The sequence below is a fragment of the Chelonus insularis genome, unplaced genomic scaffold, assembly GCF_013357705.1.
Source record: "Chelonus insularis isolate UGA/USDA-ARS -01 unplaced genomic scaffold, ASM1335770v1 contig_50_pilon, whole genome shotgun sequence".
Taxonomy (NCBI): Eukaryota; Metazoa; Arthropoda; class Insecta; order Hymenoptera; family Braconidae; genus Chelonus; species Chelonus insularis.
The window spans coordinates 670,286-694,831 of NW_023276619.1; the positions used below are offsets into that span (position 1 = coordinate 670,286).

At 32.0% G+C, this 24,546-nt stretch overlaps 1 protein-coding gene across 1 annotated transcript; it reads right to left on the reverse strand.

Annotated features, from left to right (window-relative positions):
* Positions 1-479: 479 nt before the first annotated feature.
* On the reverse strand, positions 480-3,819 carry LOC118070055 (uncharacterized). Its single transcript, XM_035088470.1, has 4 exons — positions 3,720-3,819; positions 2,013-2,162; positions 1,092-1,241; positions 480-807 (listed from the first exon to the last, which is right to left on the reverse strand). The coding sequence occupies exons 1-4, from the start codon at positions 3,783-3,785 to the stop codon at positions 649-651; spliced, it is 525 nt and encodes a 174-aa protein (XP_034944361.1). The 5' UTR covers positions 3,786-3,819; the 3' UTR covers positions 480-648.
* Positions 3,820-24,546: the final 20,727 nt, after the last annotated feature.

A 24,546-nucleotide genomic window follows, 5' to 3' on the forward strand; every position in this document is an offset into this window, starting at 1 on the left:
GTTGTAAGTGCTTTTCATATTTTTATAATTGTTTAAAAAAACTGCTATCTTCTATGTAGCAATATAAAAACAAGTTTTTTCAGACTTTCTAATAATTTTCTTACTCTTCCTCCTCAAACTCCCAACTTTTAATCTGTGAAGTCGGATATTTTTTTAATGAACCAATGAGAAATTATGATCTATGCAGCAAACGAAAGCTTATAGACGATCTATATGATGAATGTAAACATGACTAAGAATAGTACACGTTGGGCGTTATTTGTGTTTCTCTTAAATCTATAGAGTTATTTTAAATGATCCTTCCATGGAAATTATGTAAATCAGTTGTTGTACAAGATTTAGATTAAAAAACACGCTTCTGAACTTTCTTGCAGTATATCATTCTTTCATCTTTTTCTGTGGATGGAGTTTGATAGATGCAAATTATTTATGATTGTATAAAATCTTATAAAATTGCATCAAAAAAAGTTTTCTAGCGCTTGTTCATTATCATGTGCGAATGATTTATTTATTTACTAAACAAGAGAAATTATGCATAGGTAAATAATTGTAAAAACAGCGTAATCGATTATTTATACGTGATGATAGCTACATCTGTACATACAATAACAATTCATAATAAGAAAAACAAAAGAAAATTAACGGAGCTCATTTGAGAATAATTTCACCATCAGCAACCAGGAATATTTCCGGATCATCTTCAGAGACAGTATAGATCTTCACTTCAGCGTGCATTGCTCCCGGTTGAGTGTTTTGTGGAAGTTTATCTTGAGGTATTTCATATTTCTTTATTTTGAAGTCTTCCCCCTGAATACATACATTTTTTAAAGATTATCAATTAAATCAATACAAAAATACCGTGAAGAAAACGTCGATATCGAGAAGTGAATTGTTCCTAGTTAAAAATTGATTTCAAGCGATCTATAGTTAATTGATTTATATTAAGAGTAACATACTCCAAAATATCAGTTATTTACAACCAATTCATATATAATTTGATTGTGGATAGTTAATTAATGCAATTTGATCTTAACAACAAAACACCGTTGTAGTTGAAGAATATTTCGTTTAATTTATGGTAAAAATAGTACCTTAATAAATGGACACTCTTCTGGAAACTGTCCTTTTGGTTCTGCATATTTTACAATTTCTTTTCCAAATGACTCGTCCTCTAAAGCGTCACAGACGGTTGATTTAAAGTCGAGTACAACTTGTCCAGATAATTCAACTATTACTGCTATCTATTCATTGATAAAAAAAACAGTAACATGAACATTCTGTTTCAATTTGAACTAATTATAACATTTAAAACCTCATAAGACCTAATTTGATAAAATTTCATACAGTTCTGGGCTTACATGCAACGATGGCTATAAAGTTTTAATAGGTCCTGAATTTCTTTACAATTATTGTTAAGTTATGGACGATACAATGTCATAATCAAAAGCAAGTGTTATTACTGGCGGAAAACCAATTGAAATTAATCAAAACTTTTCAGTTGACGTAGTTATTCAATCTAGAATTTATCATACTTGACAACTATTGAATGTAATTTACAGTTTTTAAGTGTCATTGATGAGTAATTAGTCCAACCAACAAAAGAGATAATAGTCCAGTTCTGATGCAATTGAGAAACAGGTACAAAATGTAATTAGATCATTTGAACGAAAAAAAGCGTCTACGTTATAATGATTTCACTAAAAAAATAACTTCAACTATCCTGAAGCCGCATATTTTACTTTTTATCTGTACAAGGACGCAAAATTCAAAGATAATTTATTAAAACTGATTTGTTCTTTAAATTATGTAAAAACTTTTGTTTATCAGTATTACTGTGTACTAATCAATTATTGGGAGTACGCATATAAACTAATTGTAACTGAAAATATTCAGGTTATCAACCTCAATTGATCAGTACAAAAAAAAACTTTCAATTTTTAATCCATATTGACAGAACTAGTATCGTTTCATTGACATAAATATCAAAGTATAAATAAATAACTTATTCTCACCATTGTGTCATCTGGGAGGTCCCGTAAAACAGGCGAGTCAACACTAAGTATTTCACCACCAGATTCAATTACACCTTTCCATGTGCCGAACCAATTGTTATTAGGTGCATTTTTTATGTCAATTGTATTAATAATAATGTAAGGTTTTGGCTAAAAGTAAAGTAGAATATTTTCTTTAACAAAAATACAGATCATAGCATTAAAATTTTGATATTCTAAAATAAATGAGCGAATATGAAAAGAAGGAAGAAAAAATCGTCATGAGCTAGTGTAATCATGATTTCTTTGCGATCATGAATTAGGTTGTTCAAAAAAGACGGTGATAGTAAATGCGATGCCTGATCCCTGATATTTTGTGACTTTTCTCTTTTACTACACAATACATTTTCTACTCAGTACATTAAAAAAAGGTTTTAATTAACAATGGACGTACTTTCAATTTTAATAGAGGAATATATTCGGACTCATTTTTCGATTTTACATAGGTTTGCTGCAAGATAACCATTGAAATAAAATTTTTATTAATTGGAAATAAAATATCCCGAATGTTAATATTTTAATGCGGAGTATCTTCAACTTATCCTAAAAAAATTGTTTACATCTTTTATAGTTTATGAGGTGACAATAAAAACTGTTTGAGATAACTATGAGTCTAGTAGCCGTAAATCTAAGCCCTATGCGATCGTTCATTAATTATAGAATGAGAATAAAACTTTTTTGCTTAGATATTCTTGTAGAGGATGATGAGGAGAGTATTTTTTTGCGAATTTTGATTACTCGGAAACAATAATTACTATTGTTTATCGAGTGTCAAAGTTTGGCAAATTGCGTCTTTCCAAAGTGCGTAGAATTCGTTTTTCCATAAAAAACTATGAAAAATAATTTATAAATTCGAAAAAATGCAAGAAATGTAAAAAAAAAATTCACCCCCAAAATGAGGGTGAAAGAATCCAAAAGCAACATTTGGATTTTTTTCAGTATTAAAAAAATTTTTTTAAATTGGCTATAAAATGTACCCATATACTAAAAAATTATAAGGGTGAAAGGTTCACAAAAAAAATTTTTTAAAAAAGACGCTTCAGATACTAGAAAAAATCGAATTTTTTTTTTCTTTTCATTCTGATCGGAAAATGACCAGAAAACAGTTTTGAAAATTCTAGAATTTTTTCAGATTTTTCAAGGTATTGAAAATATTATTTTTTTAAATGTTAATAAAAAAGGCACTCAACGGCATATTCTGCCGGAGCGCCTGAAATGCTCGATTTTCAGCGCGCCTTTGCAGCGCTCTGCACCTTTACTTGTCCACGATAGACAGGTGTTCTTGCGGACTTTTTTCTAGAGTATCCGATTATCTACAAAAAAGACGTTAATTTTTTTTATGTCTCTTACCGTTCTCGCTACGTAAGCGGTGAAAGGTGGAAAAACGCAATTTGCCAAACTTTGACACTCGATAAACAATAGTAATTATTGTTTTCGAGTAATCAAAATTCGCATAATATACTCTCCTCATCATCCTTTACAAGAATATCTAACCAAAAAAGTTTTATTCTCATTCTATAATTAATGTACGATAACATAGGGCTTAGATTTACGGCTACTAGACTAATCGTGTCAATAGCTCTAAGAAAATCTGCTTATATTTGTAGCCACGTTGGAAAATTCCATTCTCATAACTTTTGATGACGTAAAGTATTTTATATATCTTACCGTTTGTGCAGACATATAAGCTACTGTTGAAGCAGCCATAACAAATCCTAACAAATATCGAACCATTACTAATAAATGTTTTAGTTTTCTGTATACTGAAGGACTCAAACAACTGCCAGTTTTTGCTTATTGCCATCTTTATATACAGGTGATGGTGAGTATTGTTTTGAACAATGTTTAAATTGCTAGAAGTGAGTGCCATCATTAATGAACTGATACACATCGTGAGAACCGCAATAAAACGAAGTTCCCAGACTTTTTTCAAATCATAATTATTGGAATGAATAGTGATTACGCTGATAACAAAATATAAACGTTGTAGAACAATAAAAAATATTTACTTATCGTGATAGAATTTTTCATCAAGATAATGATGACTACTATTATCATATTTATATTATCACTACGTAAAATGTGGTATTTCAAATATTGAATTTTTTTTTCTTAGGAAAATCACTATGACGTTGACACTTTTTTTGCCTGGAACCTTTAATCTTATCGAAATTAGATTTAATTTTTGTAATACTCAAAACTCTTTTCTCAAAAGTGCATGGGTGTCAGCATTAGAAAAAGAAAAAAAAGGATTAATAATTTTGGGATTTTACAATACAGAAAGCTCTTTTCTACGTCATCATGTAAACTTCAATATCATTAAGTCATACAAACAAAAGTGCAACCTTACTGTATACGTAACCTTTAATTGTATATCTTTATAATTAATTTGCATGATGGGATAATTTTCAATATACAATCAATAGTAACCATTAGCTTCAAGCTAATGCTTCAAGCTATTAATACAGTATTTATCTCGATGCAGATTAGACCACGCCTTTAAAGTTTTTTTCACACATTTCGATTCAATTCCAGCCTTTTTTTCATCAGTCTCATTTAAATGCTATCTCAAGTGGACGTCTTTATCGTAGCTATAATTTTATACGCGACGTACCTAGACATTGCTGTTTGCGTATTAGTAAATTCTATCTTTAATATAATATATTTATAAGAATATCTATACTTTCCATATATATTTAATGTCCGCAATGTTCCATATTATTTTAATTTTTTTATTTGTAACGCATACTTGAATACTGAATGAATGTATAACAAATATCCTTTTATGCATAATTTATCATATTCATGACGCATAAGTTTTTTTTATAAAAAGCGATAATGCGTATACGTTAAATTATATTTTGAAATTTATATTCGTCGTATATCGTCAAAAAAGATATACAGAAGTTTTTTAAATGCCATGAACATATTGATATGTGAATATAATAGAAGGATTAATATCAAATGAAATTTAAAAACGATGTCATTCACATATCTTTGTCCTTTTTTCTCTATACTTTTTTATCACTATGCTCCGCAGATTTTATATCATTGTTTAGGTCCATTTTCCCTTGGTCTTTTTTGCTTTCCATTGGAGCTAATACAGGCCACAAAAATCAAAATATATAAGTATTGAAAGAGCCTGTTCACTAATAGAAAGATTTTCGAATGAGTGTGGAGCTATGATTCCAAGTGCCTTACGTGGAATAACATTGCATAAACACATTGCTACATTTACAGCAATGTTAGATGTAGAAGAAAATCCACTCGATCGTCTAACAAACTTTATAAGACATCATAAAGGAATACATAAAAATATTTATCGAGTCCCAGATCCAGTAACTGAAATGACAGACGTTTCTCACCTTCTTGTTGCTGTCATGGGCGGAGGTGAAGAAGAAGTAGAAAATGCTGAAAGCTCTTGGTATGACAGTTTTCTAATCGATCGATAATACTGATGAATTTGCGTAATAATCAACGGAAATGACTGTCACAGTAAATGACTTTTTTAACTTTTTGAGTTCAAATATCTCGAAAATAAAATAAAATTGGAAAAAAGTCAAATGACTAAAATATCCTTTAAAGTATGAGGAAAAAATTTTTTCTAGTAAAATATTAACGATTTCGGCTCCGTTCACAAGATATCAATTAAAATATGTGGATCCAGCGGAATAATTATTTTTTAAACTGAAGAAAATATATGAAGCAGTTAGTTTCTTTGGCTGGGAATCAGTCCATCTCATTCAGCGAATTTTTTCCTACAAAATGAGCCTGGTCTTGACTTGTGCCACGAAAGTGTTTATTAACCCTGTTTTCCGCTGGACATTGACTAGACTCTTATATGAGCTCATACTGTACGCTCTGGCAAAAAAATTAAGTGTATATTTTACAGACAGTCCTCGATGTATACATACAATTAGTTTATAATGTACGCTTGAGAAAATTTTGGATGTATATTTCAAGGAAAGTCCCTAATGTATACATCAAGTGCATGAATCCATAAAATTTTTTTAAATTTTATAATAAATGTATTCTTTGATGACGGTTCTTGATGTATACTAGTTTTTAACGAGTCCACAAACTATAGGTATAATAGAGTATTGATTATATTAATTCACATGATTATGCACGAAAATGAAGTTCATAATTGACTGATAGAGCTTTATTCTTTAAGCAACATGTAGAAACTGAAGAGTATTTGGAACAGATTTGCGTTTGAGAATTTTGTAAATTCGCAAAAATGGAGAAGTTATTGAATTATATAAATGACTAATAAGAAATCACAGATAACAAGTAAGATTTAGCTAGAGAGGGAATACTTTATCGATGAAAAATGAATCACTGTATGTAAAATTCCAAAGTGACTACCATCACTCGGCAACAATTACGATTAAATTCTTAACCAAAAAAAAAGGTAAATATCGAAGTGAGACGACTTCACTTGTACAAGTTGTTATCCTTGTTTATTAAGCGTGAATAGACAGCATAGAAAAATACTAAGAATTGAAAATAATTTTACAGTTATTAGAAATAATATTTTTAGATAATTTTGCAACACTTAGAAATTAAATTTATTAGTAGAATGCTGCCACTTTAGCGGACCTCACTCCCATCCCCACCACAAAGACGAGATGAATTTGTGTCAGCCGGAGCGGTTTAACAGGGAGTGGGGGTAGCCGCGTAGCGCTGCGTAGGGCGGCGAGATCGCGGGTGGGGGATAAAGAATTTAAGACAGGTGTTAATTATAGTTATTATTTGAATAAACAATTTGAATTGTTATTCAACGATTGTAATGTATTTGATAATTTAAATTTAAATATTTAAGTTTTATTTAATGATTACAATGTAATTCTCCTCAAATTACAAAAAGTTTTCAATATTTATTATTAGGGGATGCGTATAGCGGCGTACCCGGCGTAGTTCAGCTGAAAGGCCTCGACGAGCCATCTAGCAGTTAACCGCAATGGTATGGTTCTCGGCTGGTATACGGTAAACAGACGCGGTGTTATCACGATCGAGCGTAAAAATGAGGGGCCTGGTGTTGCCGCTCGACGCGTGGAAAAATAAGATTGAAGGAAGCTGCACATTTACGTATTTACGGCCGCTACGCGCAGATATGTATGCTCTAACTTCCTCCTAGTTGCAGGCGTGGCGTTTGAGCTGTAAATTGTGCAAGTGAGAGCACAACAACACAGCAAAACATAAAGGCATAGAAAAAAAAAGGCATATAGTTGATGCTACGAGCCACGTGTATTACACAACAATGTTTGACGCCGTTGCTTAACAGCGGGGCATGATGGCCGCTGCATATACACGTGCTCACAACAAATCATTTTCCCGATCAAACGTAAATGAATATTTTTAATTATAAATGACATAAGGTATTTAAAGAATTGACAACGAAAATAGTTGAATATTGCCCTATTGAGTTATTATTTCTATTAAAATATAATTTTATTCTTACTCAAACTGTTCTGACTTTGAGTCGAACGGACGAGAAAACTAAAACCTAGTGGACTGTAATGATACGAGCAGAACAAAGAAAAAGGTTGGATGCTAGAAGGTTCCCCAAAAATAGTTCATTAACACCAAATTGTATGGGTTTTATAGATTTTATTAACCAATAACACTTAACTTAAACAATAGAAATTAATAATCACTAAGTTTATGTGAGTTGAGTGTAAATGAATTGTTCATACACTTATGAATTGTCTGATGGTTATCGTTTTCACCAAAAAAGTCTCAAACAGTGAATAGCAACAGGCACACTATACACCTGAGTTGTTCGAGTGTGTGATGTATGTGTGACTGTCCGTGAGGCACTATGGCGTCGACGCCAGTTCAGCTTCGCGCCCAAAGACACTACAACTGACTCTACTGGACCACTGGCACTGATGAGATTAATTATGATGGTACAATGATGTTCACGAGAGTTGTCTGGAGATAACTGACCGTATTGTTTACTACAAAGGGTGAGCTGACTGCAAAAAACTGCGAATTGACTGCGAAAGGTTGTACCGAGATGACCGCGTGATTTGCCTGGAGCTAACTGACGCCACAAGTGCTCGACCGCGTGCTTGTTGGCGTCACTAGGGCCGTAGAGTTGCCTTCTGGGCCATGAGGGAAATACTTCCCGATGATTGGTGGACAAGTCCGGCATTAACAATTTTCAAATATTCTGAGACTTGCTGACTTGGGGCCCTCCAAGTCAGAACACAAACATATTTGATTAAATTTACGCCCTTCCCCCATAAATGTATTTTATTGTATTTTAAGCGTTTTTTTATCATAAAGGTCTTGTAATATTCATCTACAATTCCATCGTTTTCGGAATATTTTATTCTAAAGCAAGATAAAACGTCACTAAGTAGATAATTTGTAGACATAGCATGCAAAAACATAATACAATATTGGCCGTACACTTGAGAATCTTCCTGTTGTAGATGTGTTGACGGAGTGGCGCAAGTATCGACAATTCTTTCGGAGTCTCCTAAGGTGTTCTAGAATAATTGGTGGCAGTCCATAGCTGTCGAAGTAGTAGCCGATGTCATCTTGATTAACGTACATGGCAACCCAATGTTGCCCTGGTTGTTTGTGATCATCGGTATTAACTACAAATGCTGTTGGTTTCATCCATACCTTCGGAATCTTGTCTGCTGGATATACGCCTATTGTATAAGCTGGGATGTACTGAAGAGCTTCTATAATTTGCAGCATTTCTATTACATGCTTTGCAGTGATTATCAGCGCAATTTGAATTTTGCTTTACTGTGAAAGTGGCTGAAGGTTTAAGGTACATGGATGAATTATTTTGTAGCGATCGACGGTAATAATAAGCAGCTGACATTGAACAGTGGCCTATACACACATACGGAAGAGAGGGTATAAAGGTGGACCCCTCCTCGGGGGTATACCTGGTAACTCTGCCATGTACTACCTCTTTATATATCCACAATCAAGGCTCTGCCTTTATGTGGAGTCCTTTACAGGTGTGTGTGTGTGTGTGGGAGAAAATGTATTTAAAGAGAGAATGTAATATGGAAGGATGGCAATGCAATTTTTATTTATAAATGATACCAAGTATCATGGCAAAAACGGCAGAAATAAAAAAGGCAGTTTAATAAATAAATGAGTAAACATAATAAATGTAAACTTTTGGCACAATTCCTATATATAAATACATGAACAAAAAAATAAATAAGTAAACAAATGGATCCGAACCATGTTTACGATCGCAGGCTGTCACCTCAGGAGGTCAGCTGGTCCCTGCCATAATCTGGACCAATCAAGTGAGACAAGAACAAATATCAAAACATGCGGAGATTGAAAGCTGAAGCAGGGTAGTAAGGTTCTCTCGGGGCACGGACGATCTAGCGTGCCCCTACCCTCGGAGAGTTCCGAGCTGCCTTGTTGTCATGTCGTAGGTCTCTTAAGAGGGCATATTGGTATTGAGTTCTTAATAATTTTGAATTCTTCATAAAACAAGAACAATATTAAAACGTTGTACGTGCACGGCTTTCTTCAATGATATTTTCCCACGCGGCGAGTGGCAGCAACAGACCCCCCGTGCATAGGCCCTGGCTGGGCAAGACTGAACGCTCGAAACAGCGTTCAGCCAGCATGAATCGGACTCAGTTCCACCACGCGCCAGCCCCTCCACTTTTACTCTTGAGCATGGTAATATAGCGGCCCGTACCACCACAGTCAATCGCTAGATGGCTCACCAAGGCCTTTCAACCAACGCATACCAAGTACGCCCCTGTACGCATGCTCTAGTGAGTGGCGTGCTCGAAAAGAAAATAATTATCATACGGTTACTTCACGAAAATTAAAACGTAGTGTTATTAAAATTAATTTTTATGTAATGTATCAAAAGAAAAGCAACCCGAAATTAATACAGAAATTAAAATCTAAAAATTTGGGGGTTAGGTGAAAAATATTTTTGTTGACATTAGTTACTATAGTGATTTTACACATAAATGTTTACATAAAGTTATTTGTAACAGTTTTACAATATGTAATAATAAAAATGATTCTTAATAATTTTTAAAGCATTGCTTCACCACGAGTAATAACCTTGAATATGATCGTTGCAAACGTAAGAATTTTTAAAAGTTATTTTTAATCTTGACTTTGTTAGTATAAAAATATGTGCTGAAGATTTATATAATTTAGCATTCGTAAAAATTCTTAGGAGAGAATATAATATTTCTTTAAGAAAAACAAATATGCACAATCTTGAAACATATACTGCTGCATTTTCAAACATAATTCTTTAATCACCAGTCCTTGAAGCGCTTCGAAGTGCGTGCATTCTCCCAGTGCTAATCAGCTGTAAAAGTGTATCTTTTGTTATTCAACATGGTTATGTCAAACGCGGCACCTTTTATGATTGCTTTGTTAACGCTTGTGCGTTATCTTCGTGATCAATGACCAGCGCGATCGCTCGGTTTTATCGCCAGTCTAGACTTTAAGGATGGAAAAATATCACGCCCATGTTTATTGAGACTATTCAGATGCATTTTATTACTTGTGCCATGTCGTTTATCAGCCCGTGCACATACCCGCGGTTTGTTGACATCGGATTTTACAATTATGCATAAAGCCGCTGAGGCTTTAATGAGCAGTATTAAAGGAAATGCTACGTGTGTTTTATTATATATATAGGGAGAGTTCCAGATCCACCTGCAATACCAGCTGAGGTGAAAAGTGGGTTCTGATCAGCGCTAATTACTGACCGTGGTGACTTCTGGCGGTAAGTTATCGACAGCGATTCTACCGACCGCGACAATAAGTTATCGTCAGCAATCATAACGATTGCGATTTTTTTTACCGACGGCAATTTGCCATAAATTATCTTCCGTAATAATATCGACTTCGATTGGCGACAAGTTGTCATCAGCCATAATACCGACTTTTCACCGTCTTCGCTTATAATTCAATTATCAGCAAAGTCGTCAAATCATCATAATAATTATCGTCATCATCAATTGTTGAAGGTAAAGGAGGTAGAAATTCTACCTCACGATCCTCCGATGACACGGTCACTGGAGAAGAAGGTAGAACTTTTACCTCACAATCACTGTCTTCGACAATAATGATTTCCTGGCTTGGACGTAGTGGCACGACGGAGATGTCTCCTTTCATCCGGAACCATCTGACGTTACCTGGGAATGTTAGGCAGGTAGCTGTCACGCCACAAAGTGTGAAGGTAGCACTTTTTATCCCTCCCGTCTCTTCCCAATGATCTTCTACTGCCATTAAAATTACAATTTCTAGAAGGCTGTATGATAATGACATAGGATGAGTAAAATGCCGGGTTAACCCGATCAAAGATCTACAAAAATTATTTAACACGGATAAACTTTATTAAATAATAGGCAACAATTATCACAGTTTTACAGTTCTATAAGTGTACACTTTGTTTCCCTGTCCTGAGAAGGACATTTTGTACTAAGTTTTTTTATATTTTTTGAACTACGATTTGTAATTCTTTCCGTTAAAATGACTTCTGTAACAATAGTAATAAGATTTGTTATCTTGAGAATAAATTTTTATTCAAGAAAGAAAGATATACATTTTATTTTATGTATTTGAATGAATGTTTTTTTTCTTTTTTACAATATATACAATTAGTTCTCAACGTTTTCGTACCATCTAATGGCCTGTAATGTTTGTAAAATTTACAATGCAATAAAATATCTCTATCGAGTTGTAAATGTTCCGGTAAACTATCCCAAATATCGTCGATGTATTCTGGAACAATCTTCAAGAGAAAATATTTTGGAAAACTAGCAATATCTTCGCTTGACATTTTTGTTATATTTTTTTAATAAACAATACAATTTGAATGACCTTTCAATTGGGGTTTTTTTATGAAAATCACCATATAACATTCATTTAGAATTATTACATTCTTTTCTGCACATTGTTTATTTTCTCCATTATGCACCCGACCATCTTTTAGATGATTTATATTCAGAGCATAAAGCGAAAGACATTCAAGCTCATCCAAATTGATTACAACTTTTGAGCGGTCAATTAAACTTCCTAACCATCTTTTCTTCTCATCTCCTTTCACGTTAATACGGTTCCGATCTTTGACAAGTACACGAAGAATATATGGAAGTTCCTTAGATGGTATTGTTCAAGATTTCCATGGAATGCCATGATAATTACGTATCAACCACGAATATGTGTTCATATTTTTCAGATAAATTTTTCTACTAATATGGCGGTTTCAAAATTAATACTAAAATCCCTTCAATTTTGCCACTTAATGGCAAAGATTAAGATTTAACTATTTGTAATAGTTAAACTCCAAACCAACTTCCCAGTGGAAAAAATGAAAAAACACATCGAATAGAACCCGTTTTCAATTGTTTATAACAGATTTAATTGTTATGAACAAAAAGAGTGAGTTCCTGTTTATGTTATACGGTTGGTACCTTTTTCGAGTAAAAGAAAAAATTTCGCGTCGGAAGAATTAAAATATATCGCATGGATCTTTTTTTTCATTATTTATAACAAATTCAATTATTATGAACAAAGAAGCATGTCCTCATTTATGTCATACAGTTGGTAACTTTTTTTTCAGTACAATAAAAAATTACACGTTAATAGGACACAAATATGTTGCAAAGATCTTGTTTCCCATTCTTCATAACAAATGGAATTATTAGAAACGAAATATGTGCGTTTTTATTTATTTAATATGGTTAGTTACTTCATTTTAGTATATAATATACCTCCTAGATCCTTTTTTTCACTATTTATTACAAATTTCATTGTTATACACAAAAAAAATATGTTTTCATTTATGCCATACGGTTGGTAATATTTTTTTAGTAAAAAAAAAAATCATGCGTTAAAAGTACTCATATATATAGAATGGATCCCTATTTTTATTGTTTATAAAAATTTAAAACTTATTATTTAAATATTACCATGATCAATAATCACTTGTTAGTAACAATGTTCAATTGTTATGGACACAATTCCATATGATTAACAATTATTATTGACTATTGTAGCGTCTTTAATGCTGTTTTCTTAATCCTGACACGAGTTTAAAATTCTTTCATTGCTGATTTTGTTTTTGAAAATTTTTTTTTCGATGAAATATTGTCATCATATTTTTAACTTCCCAGTGGGAAGTTATAGTAATGGGTCCGATTTTGCGAATCGCTAATTTTGACATATCTCCACGTTTTAAGGTCCCTAGAGTTGAATACGATAGTTTTTACGTGGACGTCTGTGTGTGTGTATGTACGTATGTTCGTATGTTCGTACGTGCGTTCGGAATTATTTTTCGCCTCGATAATTTCGAGAACGAAAAATGATATCGACGTGGGACCAACTGCATTCGACGCGTAATTACGTAACTTAGAACTGATTAGATTCTCAGCAAAATCGGTCCAGCCATTTTTTATGCAGAATCAAAAAACTGAAAAAAAGAGTGAACTACCTAAATTCTGCAATTTATAAATTATACCATTTTTTAGACGGAATTTCGAGATCTTTTGAAAAATATGAATATCAAATGTTTAGAATAATTGTACAGAAATATGATGACAGTATTTCATAGAAAAAAAAAATTTAAAAAACATTATCAGCAATGAAAGAACTTTAAACTCGAGTCAGGATTGAGAAAACAGCATTAAAGTCGCTATAATAGTCAATAATAATTGTCAATAATATGAAATTGTGTTTATAACTATTGAACATTGTTACTAACAAGTGATTATTGATCATAGCAATATTTAAATAATAAGTTTTAAATTGTTATAAACAATAAAAATAGGGACTCTTTCTATATATATAAGCATTTTGAACGCATAATTTTTTCTTTTACTAAAAAAATATTACCAACCGTATGGCATAAATAAAAACATACTTTATCCGTTTATAACAATGAAATTCGTTGTAAATAATGAAAAAAGGGATCTCTGAGGTACATTCGAATTCTTCTAACGCATAATTTTTTCTTTTACTGAAATAAAGTAACTAACCATATCAAATGAATGAAAACAGACTCATTTCGTTTATAACAATTCCATTTGTTATAAAAAATGGAAACGGGTTCTATTCAAATTGTTTTTTTATTGTTTCCACTGGGAAGTTGGTCGTGTGGACCGTTCGGGTCGCACCCAGACCACTGCAGAGCACTGATATTTATACAAGTATTCTTATCATTTAATATTTATATTTTTTAAAGATTTCAAAATTTTGTCTAAAAAATGGTATAATTAATGGTATAAGAATGCAAAAAAAAATTTATTCGAGGTTTTATTGCATCACACCAAAAACCTGCTACAATTAAATTTTCTTTTCTGTTTCTGGTAGCTAACGGAAGCTCATTAATTGTTAGAAAAAATGGCCCAATACTCAATTTAGATGATTTAAATAGTGAAATTCCATCTGAATTCCACGTAAATAAGATATTATTTTTATTTTCAAGGAAGCTATTTCCTAAAATAAGATTTGTATATGTATCACCATCTCAAAAATCTCTATCAAATCTATAATTATAATCGTTCATTCTAATTTTTGTGAATCGACATTGAAGCGAGTCATAGAAATTAGATTGTTCATATAATTCACATATTTGTGGAATACATGGCAATGTGATAAAATACTTAATATGATCCCTACTTAAACATTTCGAACAATCAAAAGCTGAGTTTTTTAGTTTTGTAAAACATTGAGTACAGTAAAAATGCCGCACATTGTTATAATTTTCAAAAATTTCGTTAAATTTATAACGAGTTCTGATGCATTAGTTCATTTCAGGACAATGATGAGAAATTTATTTTGAGAGATCACCTAAACAAGCATCGCTTAATTCATGACGCAAAGAAAAAAGTAAAAATTGACAAAATACTTTCAGGAAGAGTAATTGGAGTACTTTCGTACAATGTAGCTTCCATATTATCCGTATTATCATCGCTTTTATCCGACTCATCATCACCTGAATCACTCAAATCTTCTAGTTCACTATCTTTATCAGGAGAACCTTGTATTAAATTCGATTCAGAACTTTCATCATCAATGTTACAATTGTTTTTGTTAGCAAGATTTCCATTCGAATCACCTTAAAAATAAAAAGTTGCTTCTAAAAAATGCCTTTAAACTCGCTTGAATCTAAAAAATTTATGTACGGTTAAACAATCTAGAAAAATAATAATCAAAACTTTCTTCAGTTCTGTCATTTTCATTACACATAAAAATTTATTATATGATAATGAATATTTTAAAACTAATATAAAAAAACACTTTACCTAAAAATGAATTCTATGGATGTAAAAAAATGTATAAATTAATTAAACTCACTATTTGCATTAGATTTATTACTTTTACATGAAAATGTTTGTACTTTATTCAATTCTTCATCAGACTCACTTTCTGTTTCTTGATAAACCCTTTTTAATTTACGATAACGGAAAGATGTCGAGTACTCATTAAAATGATTCATTTTTTAATTGAAATATTCATAATCTTAACATTGATAAGTAATGTAAACGAAAACGTTCATTGCCATTCAAATGTTCTCTATTTTATTTATATTCATTGCAATATTCATCACGATTTAATTGACATTTTATAGAATAACAACGAAAGGACAAATATTTTTAAAAATGTTTTCTTTGGTTTTTTGGAAGTTCAGTAAATCACCGTAGTTGAGTCGACGAAAATTAAAAAAACATCTGAAAATGATGATTTAGCTCAATGGGGGAAAAAATATTATGTAGTAAAAACGATTGAATCAGGAGGTAAACTCAATTAACCTAATTTTAATTCTGTACAACTATCCAATAGGTAGTTTAATTAATTACAATTATTTAAATATTTTCGTTAGTGGTTCATCGTAATTAAAAGAGTATGGATTATATAATCATAGAATGAAATAATTGTAATTCTATTTTCCTTGTAAAATCTTCTAGATAGTAAGGAATGTCTTAAAAAGATCGAAGTTGATCGGGAAGGAAATGTAATAGATGAAAATAATGAAAATTATTTAGATGATGAGTCGTTTATTCTTGATCTGTCTGTATCAGCTAAAAAACAAAAAAACTAAAAAGAATTTAGAAAAAAAGGGACAAATAACGACTTAAGAAGTAGAAAATTAGAATCACAAAATTACTATTTTAGAAAAAAAAAGGCTAACTGATCCTGACACTGAAAAAGAAGACAATTTAAATAGCTCATTTTATTCTTAGAAAACAATTGTATATTTCGATAAAGATGAAGACGAGCTATATGAGTAGTCTGCACCATCAAAATAAAAATATTCTGAGAGCAATCTGAGTTGATATTAATGTGAGTCACCAACCATAACAGCATTTTTTTGAGTTTAATTTTTTTCAAGGTATTTTCGACTGTACAAGATGTAGAGTTGATTCCAAAGTCAAATATATATTTATTAAGTTCATGCTTTTTGAAATTTGTCACAAAATCATTTAGTAAAAATCAAAGAACAACGGCCCGAAATTTAATGAAAAAAATTATTGGAGAGGAAAAATTATCAAGAATGACGATTACTGGTGGTCAAGATAAAGAAAAAAATTTCGAAATATATTTATGAAGCAGTTCGAGGTTTTTATAAGCATGGAACTTCATAGCAAACTACGAGCTTCTCGACTTATAATAGGATTTGATTTACGATTTAGATTTTTCATATTACCACACGAAAAAAAAAATATAGGCTCAGTAAGAATGAGTATCGCCTAACAATCACAAAAATGTGTTGTGCACTTAGAGACAAATTCATAAAAAAGAATGAGAAATCAAGTAATGGAACAATAAAAGATTGGAGGGGATAAAAAGAACTAGAAAGTAGAAGAGAAGGAAAATAATTGAAAGATAGCAACAAAGGAACAAAATAAGAAGGTACTAGTAAAAGGGAAAAATTACTTTAAGTTCCTCTAGTCCTAGCCTTTCGACCAATAGACAAGGATGAGGTGATCTTCAATAAAGAAAGTAAAAATGTGTGATTTATATAAGAAGAAAAACAAAATTCATTAAATGAAATTTATTGAAAAATTATAACAACAATTTAAACGTTACCAACAGATGATTTCTTTTATTCTGGTCGAGATGGATTACAATTCATTGGTCCTTAGTCGATGCTCCAGTCAGCCTAATATTCACTTTTACTCGCGAATTAATTTAAACTTTTTCAATTGACAAATAATTTGACGATCAAATAAACTTCATACAAAAATTTACAAACATTAAAATATCATCAATACAATACTCAAGACAAAACGAGACTTACGATTTCAAGAGATGTTCCACGACGATATGATCTCGATCTTACTTTTACGACAACTGACTGATGCATCAAACTTTACGTATTAATTTAGTCGAATGTGACATAATTAGAAGTCCCTTAAATCAATAAGTATGTTATTGAGTCCCAGAGGGCTCCTACTAATTTCAATGACCATCCGTACACGGTATGAACTGTGTAACCATGTACGATGGAATCTTCTATAAGTTTACATATTTTCAGGACCATAAACACGCCAATGAACCCTGCACTGATAGTCCCAAATTTGACGGGTCTTCTCCAGGTCTTCTCTCAGGCATTCATGGCTATTTTTTCTAGCGATTCTTCATCCCGCATATTATTGATTGATGGCTTATTTGATATTGATCCTCTTGTTGCCTTTCCCGCAACTGTCTCTAACACTGCTGCTTGTTCCATGGTGAACATTATTTGATTCCTCATGGTTTTTAAATCTTCCGACGTGTAAATTCCGCTACTCGCCAAATGAACGGGATTTTTGTATTCCCAAGTAATTTTCGAGTCTGGTTTCAGAATCATCGGTGGTGCTGTTTTGACAGGTTTTGGCATGACCTCATACCATGTCTGTCCAATTCTATGAAATGGTAATAGTGGCGAATTTGTGCTGCATGATTTGTGATTATATGAGTTTTTTGGTAATAAGAAAAAACTTTGATTGTTTCTTAATATTGGTATTCTGTTATATCAAGTTTCTGTATGCTGAATCTCCACTTCAACTGGAACACATTGTACAATACGAATAACTTCTCCAGCTGAAATTTCCATGAATCTATAAGCAAATTCATCGGGCTAAGTTGATGCAATAGCCAGGCTGTTCTGTAGAATCTCTTTCTCCAGCTCACACCTATGCATCATTACATCATGATATAATGTTTGGAGCTGACATCTAATGTGTCTTTCAACATAAATGAATTTAGTATTAATATAAAGAAAAATGTCCATGTTACCGGTTGTCGTATTGACTGCTCTAGTTGCTTCCACTTGACCGAGTGAGGTTCCAATAACCATGAAAAGTTTTGGATGCTCATTCTTTAGTAATTTAAGACTACATGAGTTTTCAGCTCCAATTACAGATAATGGAGAAGTAGTATCTTTCGACTGATCTGTGTAAATCGTTTCTTTTTTAGTTTTTGATTTTTGAGCTAATCCTCGACATAATGTTGAATATGTAGTTATAGAACACTATCTACGCGGTAATTGATCCCAGAAAGTATGTCCTCTTTCGGAATTTACACATGTTCCTGAATTTAAATTACACTTGAAACCGGACCGCAAATAAATTTGATTAGAATCCGTTTTTACTCGGGCTATTGCTGATCGTAAACTGATACGAACAGTGCCCACCACTACTACAGAATTCCATGTACCGGATGGATCTGAGTACTGTGCACCTGAACAAGTTCCATTCCGAGTTGATAAGCCTGCTAAAGTGATGCTTTTAATTGTAGTTGTATTTAATATTTAACATGATCATATTCATTAATTTTCAGTAAGAAAAGGTTTACATTTGTTATTTGTACATATTTGTCTTCAACATTGCATTTCTTAATGTCTAATAGAGATATCGTTGTCATATTCAACGACTTGGTACCGCAATCATACCCAATAATGGCTTGAACTGCTTCAACTACAATCGACAATAACAAAATTTGGAACCCCTGCATTGTTACTGAAAAAATAAAATAAACAACAAAAATTAATTTCGATAATCTGGATCCTTGTCCTCGGTTTTTCTTTTTTTCGACTTCTGTAATTGCTCTTCAGCTTCGGACATCGTTATTTTCGATTTTTTTAGTCTATCAGAATGAACTATTCTCTGTTTATTCTTAATTAGTATTTTGACATCCCCATTCGGATATATCTTCAAAACTTCTTATGATCCATTATAATGATCACCTAATTTATTTGGCTTTGGACCTTTTTCTAAGCAAACATTATCCCCTATATGTAACTCGATAGGCTTCATCTTTCTGTCATAATATTTTTGTGACGTTTCTTTTGAATCTACTAGATTTTCATGAGCTAATATACGTATGTTCGTTAATCTTTCCACTAAATCTGTTATATAACTTTTATACGTTGGCAGACGATCTAAGTTACGCGACGGTTCATTTGTCGGAACGCGCGCTACTTTTCCGAAAACACATTTATAAGGTGTGAATTTTGTACCTTCATGAACACTCGTATTATATGAGAACATGGCTAATTCTAACCACTCGTCCCATTCGTCATCTTTACGTGCGAATTGTTTTAAACATTCTCCCAACACATGGTGGGATTTCTCTAAAGAACCATTTCATTGTGGCCTAAACGCGGTAGTCTTCAACTTTTTTATTTTAAATCTTTTCATTATTCTTTGCATCAAAGCACGAAAAGAATTACGACCTTGATCAGTCAATAAAATCTTCGGTGCTCCAAATACACAGATAAATCTTTTAATAAATGCATCCGCAACCGAAATCGTGGTCATATTTTCAATTGGAATCGCAACACTATTCTTCGATAACTAATCCTGAATAGTTAAGATATATTCTTTTCCTCGTGATGTAACTGATAAAGGACCTTCTATGTCCATTACAATTTTCTCAAACACTGTACCTGGAGTATCCGTAATAATCATCGACTGCCTATTTTTAACACGAGTTTATTTCTTTAATTGACAATCTAAACATTGTTGTATTCGACGTTGCACGTCGCCCTTTAAATCTTCCCAATAATAATTATGCTTTAATCGATTATATGTTTTAGACACACCTTTATGACCACCAATAGGTGAAGAGTGTGCTTCTGCAAAAATTTTATCACATTCATCCGGAGAAACGTGCCTAATAGTTCCAAGACAAATAATTACTTTTATATTTCCATTCTCAAAAATGTTTTTAATCATTGATTAAACATCATCCCAAGGAATATGTTCTATATTCTTTGAATAAGCAACTAAAACTGTTTCAATATTCCTTTCTTTTAACATGACTTTGAAATTGACCAAACATCGTCCTAAATGACTTTTCACTCGAATTATAGATTCTCCTTCCAATTCTCGAATTATATATGCAAAATGAACTCTCAGATTAACCTTATACGAATAAATATTTCCTACTCTAGGAGCTTTAATTAAAGGCAATTTATTAAGGTCTTTTAATTCCTTAGAGCCCTCATCACAAGGATGTCCACTCTCATAAACTAAATAAACTAAATTATCCTTTCTATACTGGAATAATTCTTCCGATAAAATAATATTCGACCAAATTTTCTTAATTTTTTGTTTATCAACAGCTACATCATCCAACGAATCATCCGATTCATTGTCCGACTCGACTTCAGACTCGAAGTCAGAATCATGAGGATTTCCAGAACCAGCAAATCTCGTATCATCATCACTAGACATACTTCGAGTATTTACATTATCGAGTTATTTGGAGTCTAACACTTTTTTCGGTGGCCTACCTTTTTTCTTGAGCATAGCTCCATCCGTGTTTACGACTCCGTTACGCGGCTTACCCCTTTTCTTTTTGGGAATAACATTGCCGTTTTCTTTTTCTTTAGACAATTTCCCTAATGAATTATTTAAATCACTGATTCTATGGTTTATGTGCAATTCGAAATCGGAGCAATCTTTCTTTTCATTTCTTACTTTTGCTTGAGCTCGAGTAGTAACATTTACAATTTCTTTATATACAGCATCATAATCATATTCTCGCGTTTGCTTCTTTTGCAGATTGGAACCAGATCAATGGTTTATGATCAGTAACTAACGTGAATTTATGCCCATAAATGTAAGGCCTAAAATTTTTAACAGCTTGAACAATAGCCAAAGCTTCCTTTTCATATATATCATATTTCAACTCAGCGCCTCTTAACGCTCTCGAATAATAAGGAATAGGTTTATCTTTACCTACTTCCCCTTGAGATAAAACTGCACCAACAGTAATGCCTGAAGCATCTGTTGTAATTATAGATGGTTTTGAAAAATCTGGATATTGTGATACTGGAGCTTTACATAAAGCTTTCTTCAATATCTCGAAAGCACTCTGTGCTTCTTGAGACTATTCAAAATCTCTATTATTTTCTAATAAACACGTTAATAGTTTTGCAATGTTTGAAAAATTCCGAGTAAATCTTCTGTAATAACCAGTGAAACCAAGAAAAGCTGTAATATTTTTTGCGTTTTCGGTACAGGAAAATTTTCTACCGCATCTAATTCTGATAGATCAGGTTTCAACCCTCCATGAATAATAATATGACCCAGATAATTTACTTTACCGCATAGAAATTCACATTTATCCGGTTGCAATTGCAAATTAGCTTTACGTAAACGTTGCATTAAATCATCAATTCTTTTTCATGCTCATCCAAATTTTCCACGAAATCTATGATATCATCTAAATAAACAAACATCGATATACCTTGTAACTCAGTCAAAACCGTATCCATTAACCTTTGGAAAATTGTTGGTGCATTTTTTAACCTGAACGGCATACGTTTAAACTCCCAATGTCCTTGTGGAGTTGAAAACGCCCTCTTATGACTACCTTTGAATTCATCTCAATTTGATGATATCCGGAAGCCAAATCAAACACACAGAGAAATCTATTGAACCTTCTTACTGATCAAGAATATCAGTGATATTTGGTAATGGATAAGCGTCAGTAATAGTTCTTTCATTTTGTTTTCTGTAATTCATAGCGACTCGCCATCTTTTATAACCTTGTGAATCTGGTTTCTTAGGCAAAATTCAAACTTGACTATTATAAGGAGACTCAGAAGGCCCAATAAAGCCCGTGTTGAGTTCCTCTTTAATTTGCTGTTCAATTTCTGTTTTCAAAAACTGAGGTGTACGATATTCTTTTACTGTTATAGGAATATCTGAAGTAGTAGGTATTTTATGATTGTATACATCTATACCTAGAATATGAAACCGATCTGCATATTTTATCAAAATTTTTTCGACATGTTCTTTTTCTTCGTCGTCTAAGTGGCTTAATCCCAATAACTTTATAATTTTCTTAAATTTTTTATCATTTTCAAAATTTTTAACAGTTGACAAAATTTTTTCCGTATCAGAATCTTCAAAATTTAGTTCATTAAAATCTGATTGAGTTCCAATTTCACAATTTCTATTCAAACATTCTTCTAGATCAATTTTAGGATCATGTATACTCTTTATTGATTGTTAAAATAAAGTAGAAAGTCCAATCCCACTTCATTCTCATTAATCGTATTAAAAACCTGCATGTATGCACGACCATCATTAACACGTACTAAACAGTCTTCCAAAACTACACTCTTATATGATTTTGATCTTGGGACATAACCTTCGACAATATTTTTTTTTTCAACTTTTACGAAAGAGGTCGATTCACTACGAGGGGAAATATACATCACTCCTTCCTCGACTCTATTAGCTTTTGTGAATGGGTATTTAACATTGTCTACTTTCATTACTTTATATTTATAATTAATTTTTATTCCACGAGTTGCGGAAAATCAAGATCTTACAAGACCTGCATGTGGAATACCTAAAGTATCAGGAATCACATGACATACAGTCTCTTCATTGAATTATTTATCTTTTATACTTCCGATTGTCTTTATTGGTATCTATCATTATAATTACATCTTTGTTTGTATTTGTTTCGAGTACAATAATATACGGTAGATCGTCTGAATTTTCTAATTTCACGCTCATGATTAGAACTCGGTTTCCGTTTCCTCTTTGAAGGTCAGTGTCACTAGACGCTTTTGAAATGTCTCTGACTCCGCGCTTATCTGGCGAGACACATTCGAGTTTCCCTGTTCATCATATTTTTTAGCTATGAAACGGAAACAACTGGAAATATCATGACCAGATTTTTTACAAAATTTACAAGATTTACTTTGATTACTTTCATTCGAATTATTAATTAATCGACACGTTTTAGCGTTATGACCATTTTTCCTACAAATTTGACATTTTACGTTTAAAGAGACTTTATTTGGATTTTTAAAACAAATTTTAGTAGTATGTCCAGTTTTAACACAAAGCTGACAATTTTCTTTTGAATTATTATTATCTCTTTCTCGACAATTTGTCTTTACATGACCAGGCTTATTACATGAATGACAAATAACAAATTGAACGTGTTCATTTTTATCTTCATTTTTATTTTTTGTACTATGTGGGTCTTTACAGATTTCTTTTCGCGCAATTAATCGTCTATCTATTTTTATTGCCTTTTCTAAGGCCTCAGTGACTTTGTCACATCGAGACATTCGTTGATCTATTTTATTTCTTAAATTTTCAATAAAACATTGAGCTACGGCTTTATCAGTAATATCCTTATAGATTTAGATTTTATTCGCATTAGCAGTCGGATTATTTGATTTTAATATTTTTTTTGATTTTTTCTATAATCTATTAACAAAGTCTACTACTAGTTCATCATCGTTCTGAAATATTCTTCCTTATTCACCTTGCAACTGAAAGAGTGTTTTAGAAGGAACGTAAACTTTTTTTAAGCCTCTTATAAGTTCATTTACAGTGTTATATGTTATTTTATTTGATGCATCTTCAACTAAAGGAGATAATTTACTACTAAAAATTAATTTAGTGAGATTTGTTTCGACTCGCTCTGGCAACATACATTTTTTTTCTCCACAGTAATTTGAAAAATAGGTCTGAGCACACTTTGTCTGTGCTAACACGACGGACTTCTCATTAGTAATTGTTTATAACAAATTTAAATGGTTATAATCAATGTTTGTTAAAAACATCCAAATCCATGTGACAAATACATTGCTTATTCAATAAATATAATTTTCAATTGTTTATAACAAAATCATATTATTATAAACAATCTGTAATTCTAAAGAGTCATATTTTATCATTAATAACATTATTTTTTTGAATGCATCCAAATCCATGTGATACACACATTACATATTCAATAAATACAATTTTTAATTGAGTCATTTTGTTATAAATAAAAAAACGGCTAGACCGAATGTCTTGTTCAAATTCCACTCAGATCTTCTTTTTGATAATATCTGTCGAATTAATTTTGGTTAAAGTCGATATCTCAATCCGTTCTTGAGATATCGAAATCGAAAAAAATGCTGACGTCCATACATAGATCATTCTAAAAATTGGTCAGTATGCTTGCGGATATCATGGAACGTGGAGATATGATGAAAATTCAAATCTAA

Coding starts and splice junctions, on each gene's coding strand:
- LOC118070055 (XM_035088470.1), bottom strand. CDS start 3,785: ATGGTTCGATATTTGTTAGGATTTGTTATGGCTGCTTCAACAGTAGCT. Junction 2,163..3,719: donor CTTATATGTCTGCACAAACG/GTAAGATATATA, acceptor CTTTACTTTTAG/CCAAAACCTTACATTATTAT. Junction 808..1,091: donor AAGAGTGTCCATTTATTAAG/GTACTATTTTTA, acceptor GTATGTATTCAG/GGGGAAGACTTCAAAATAAA.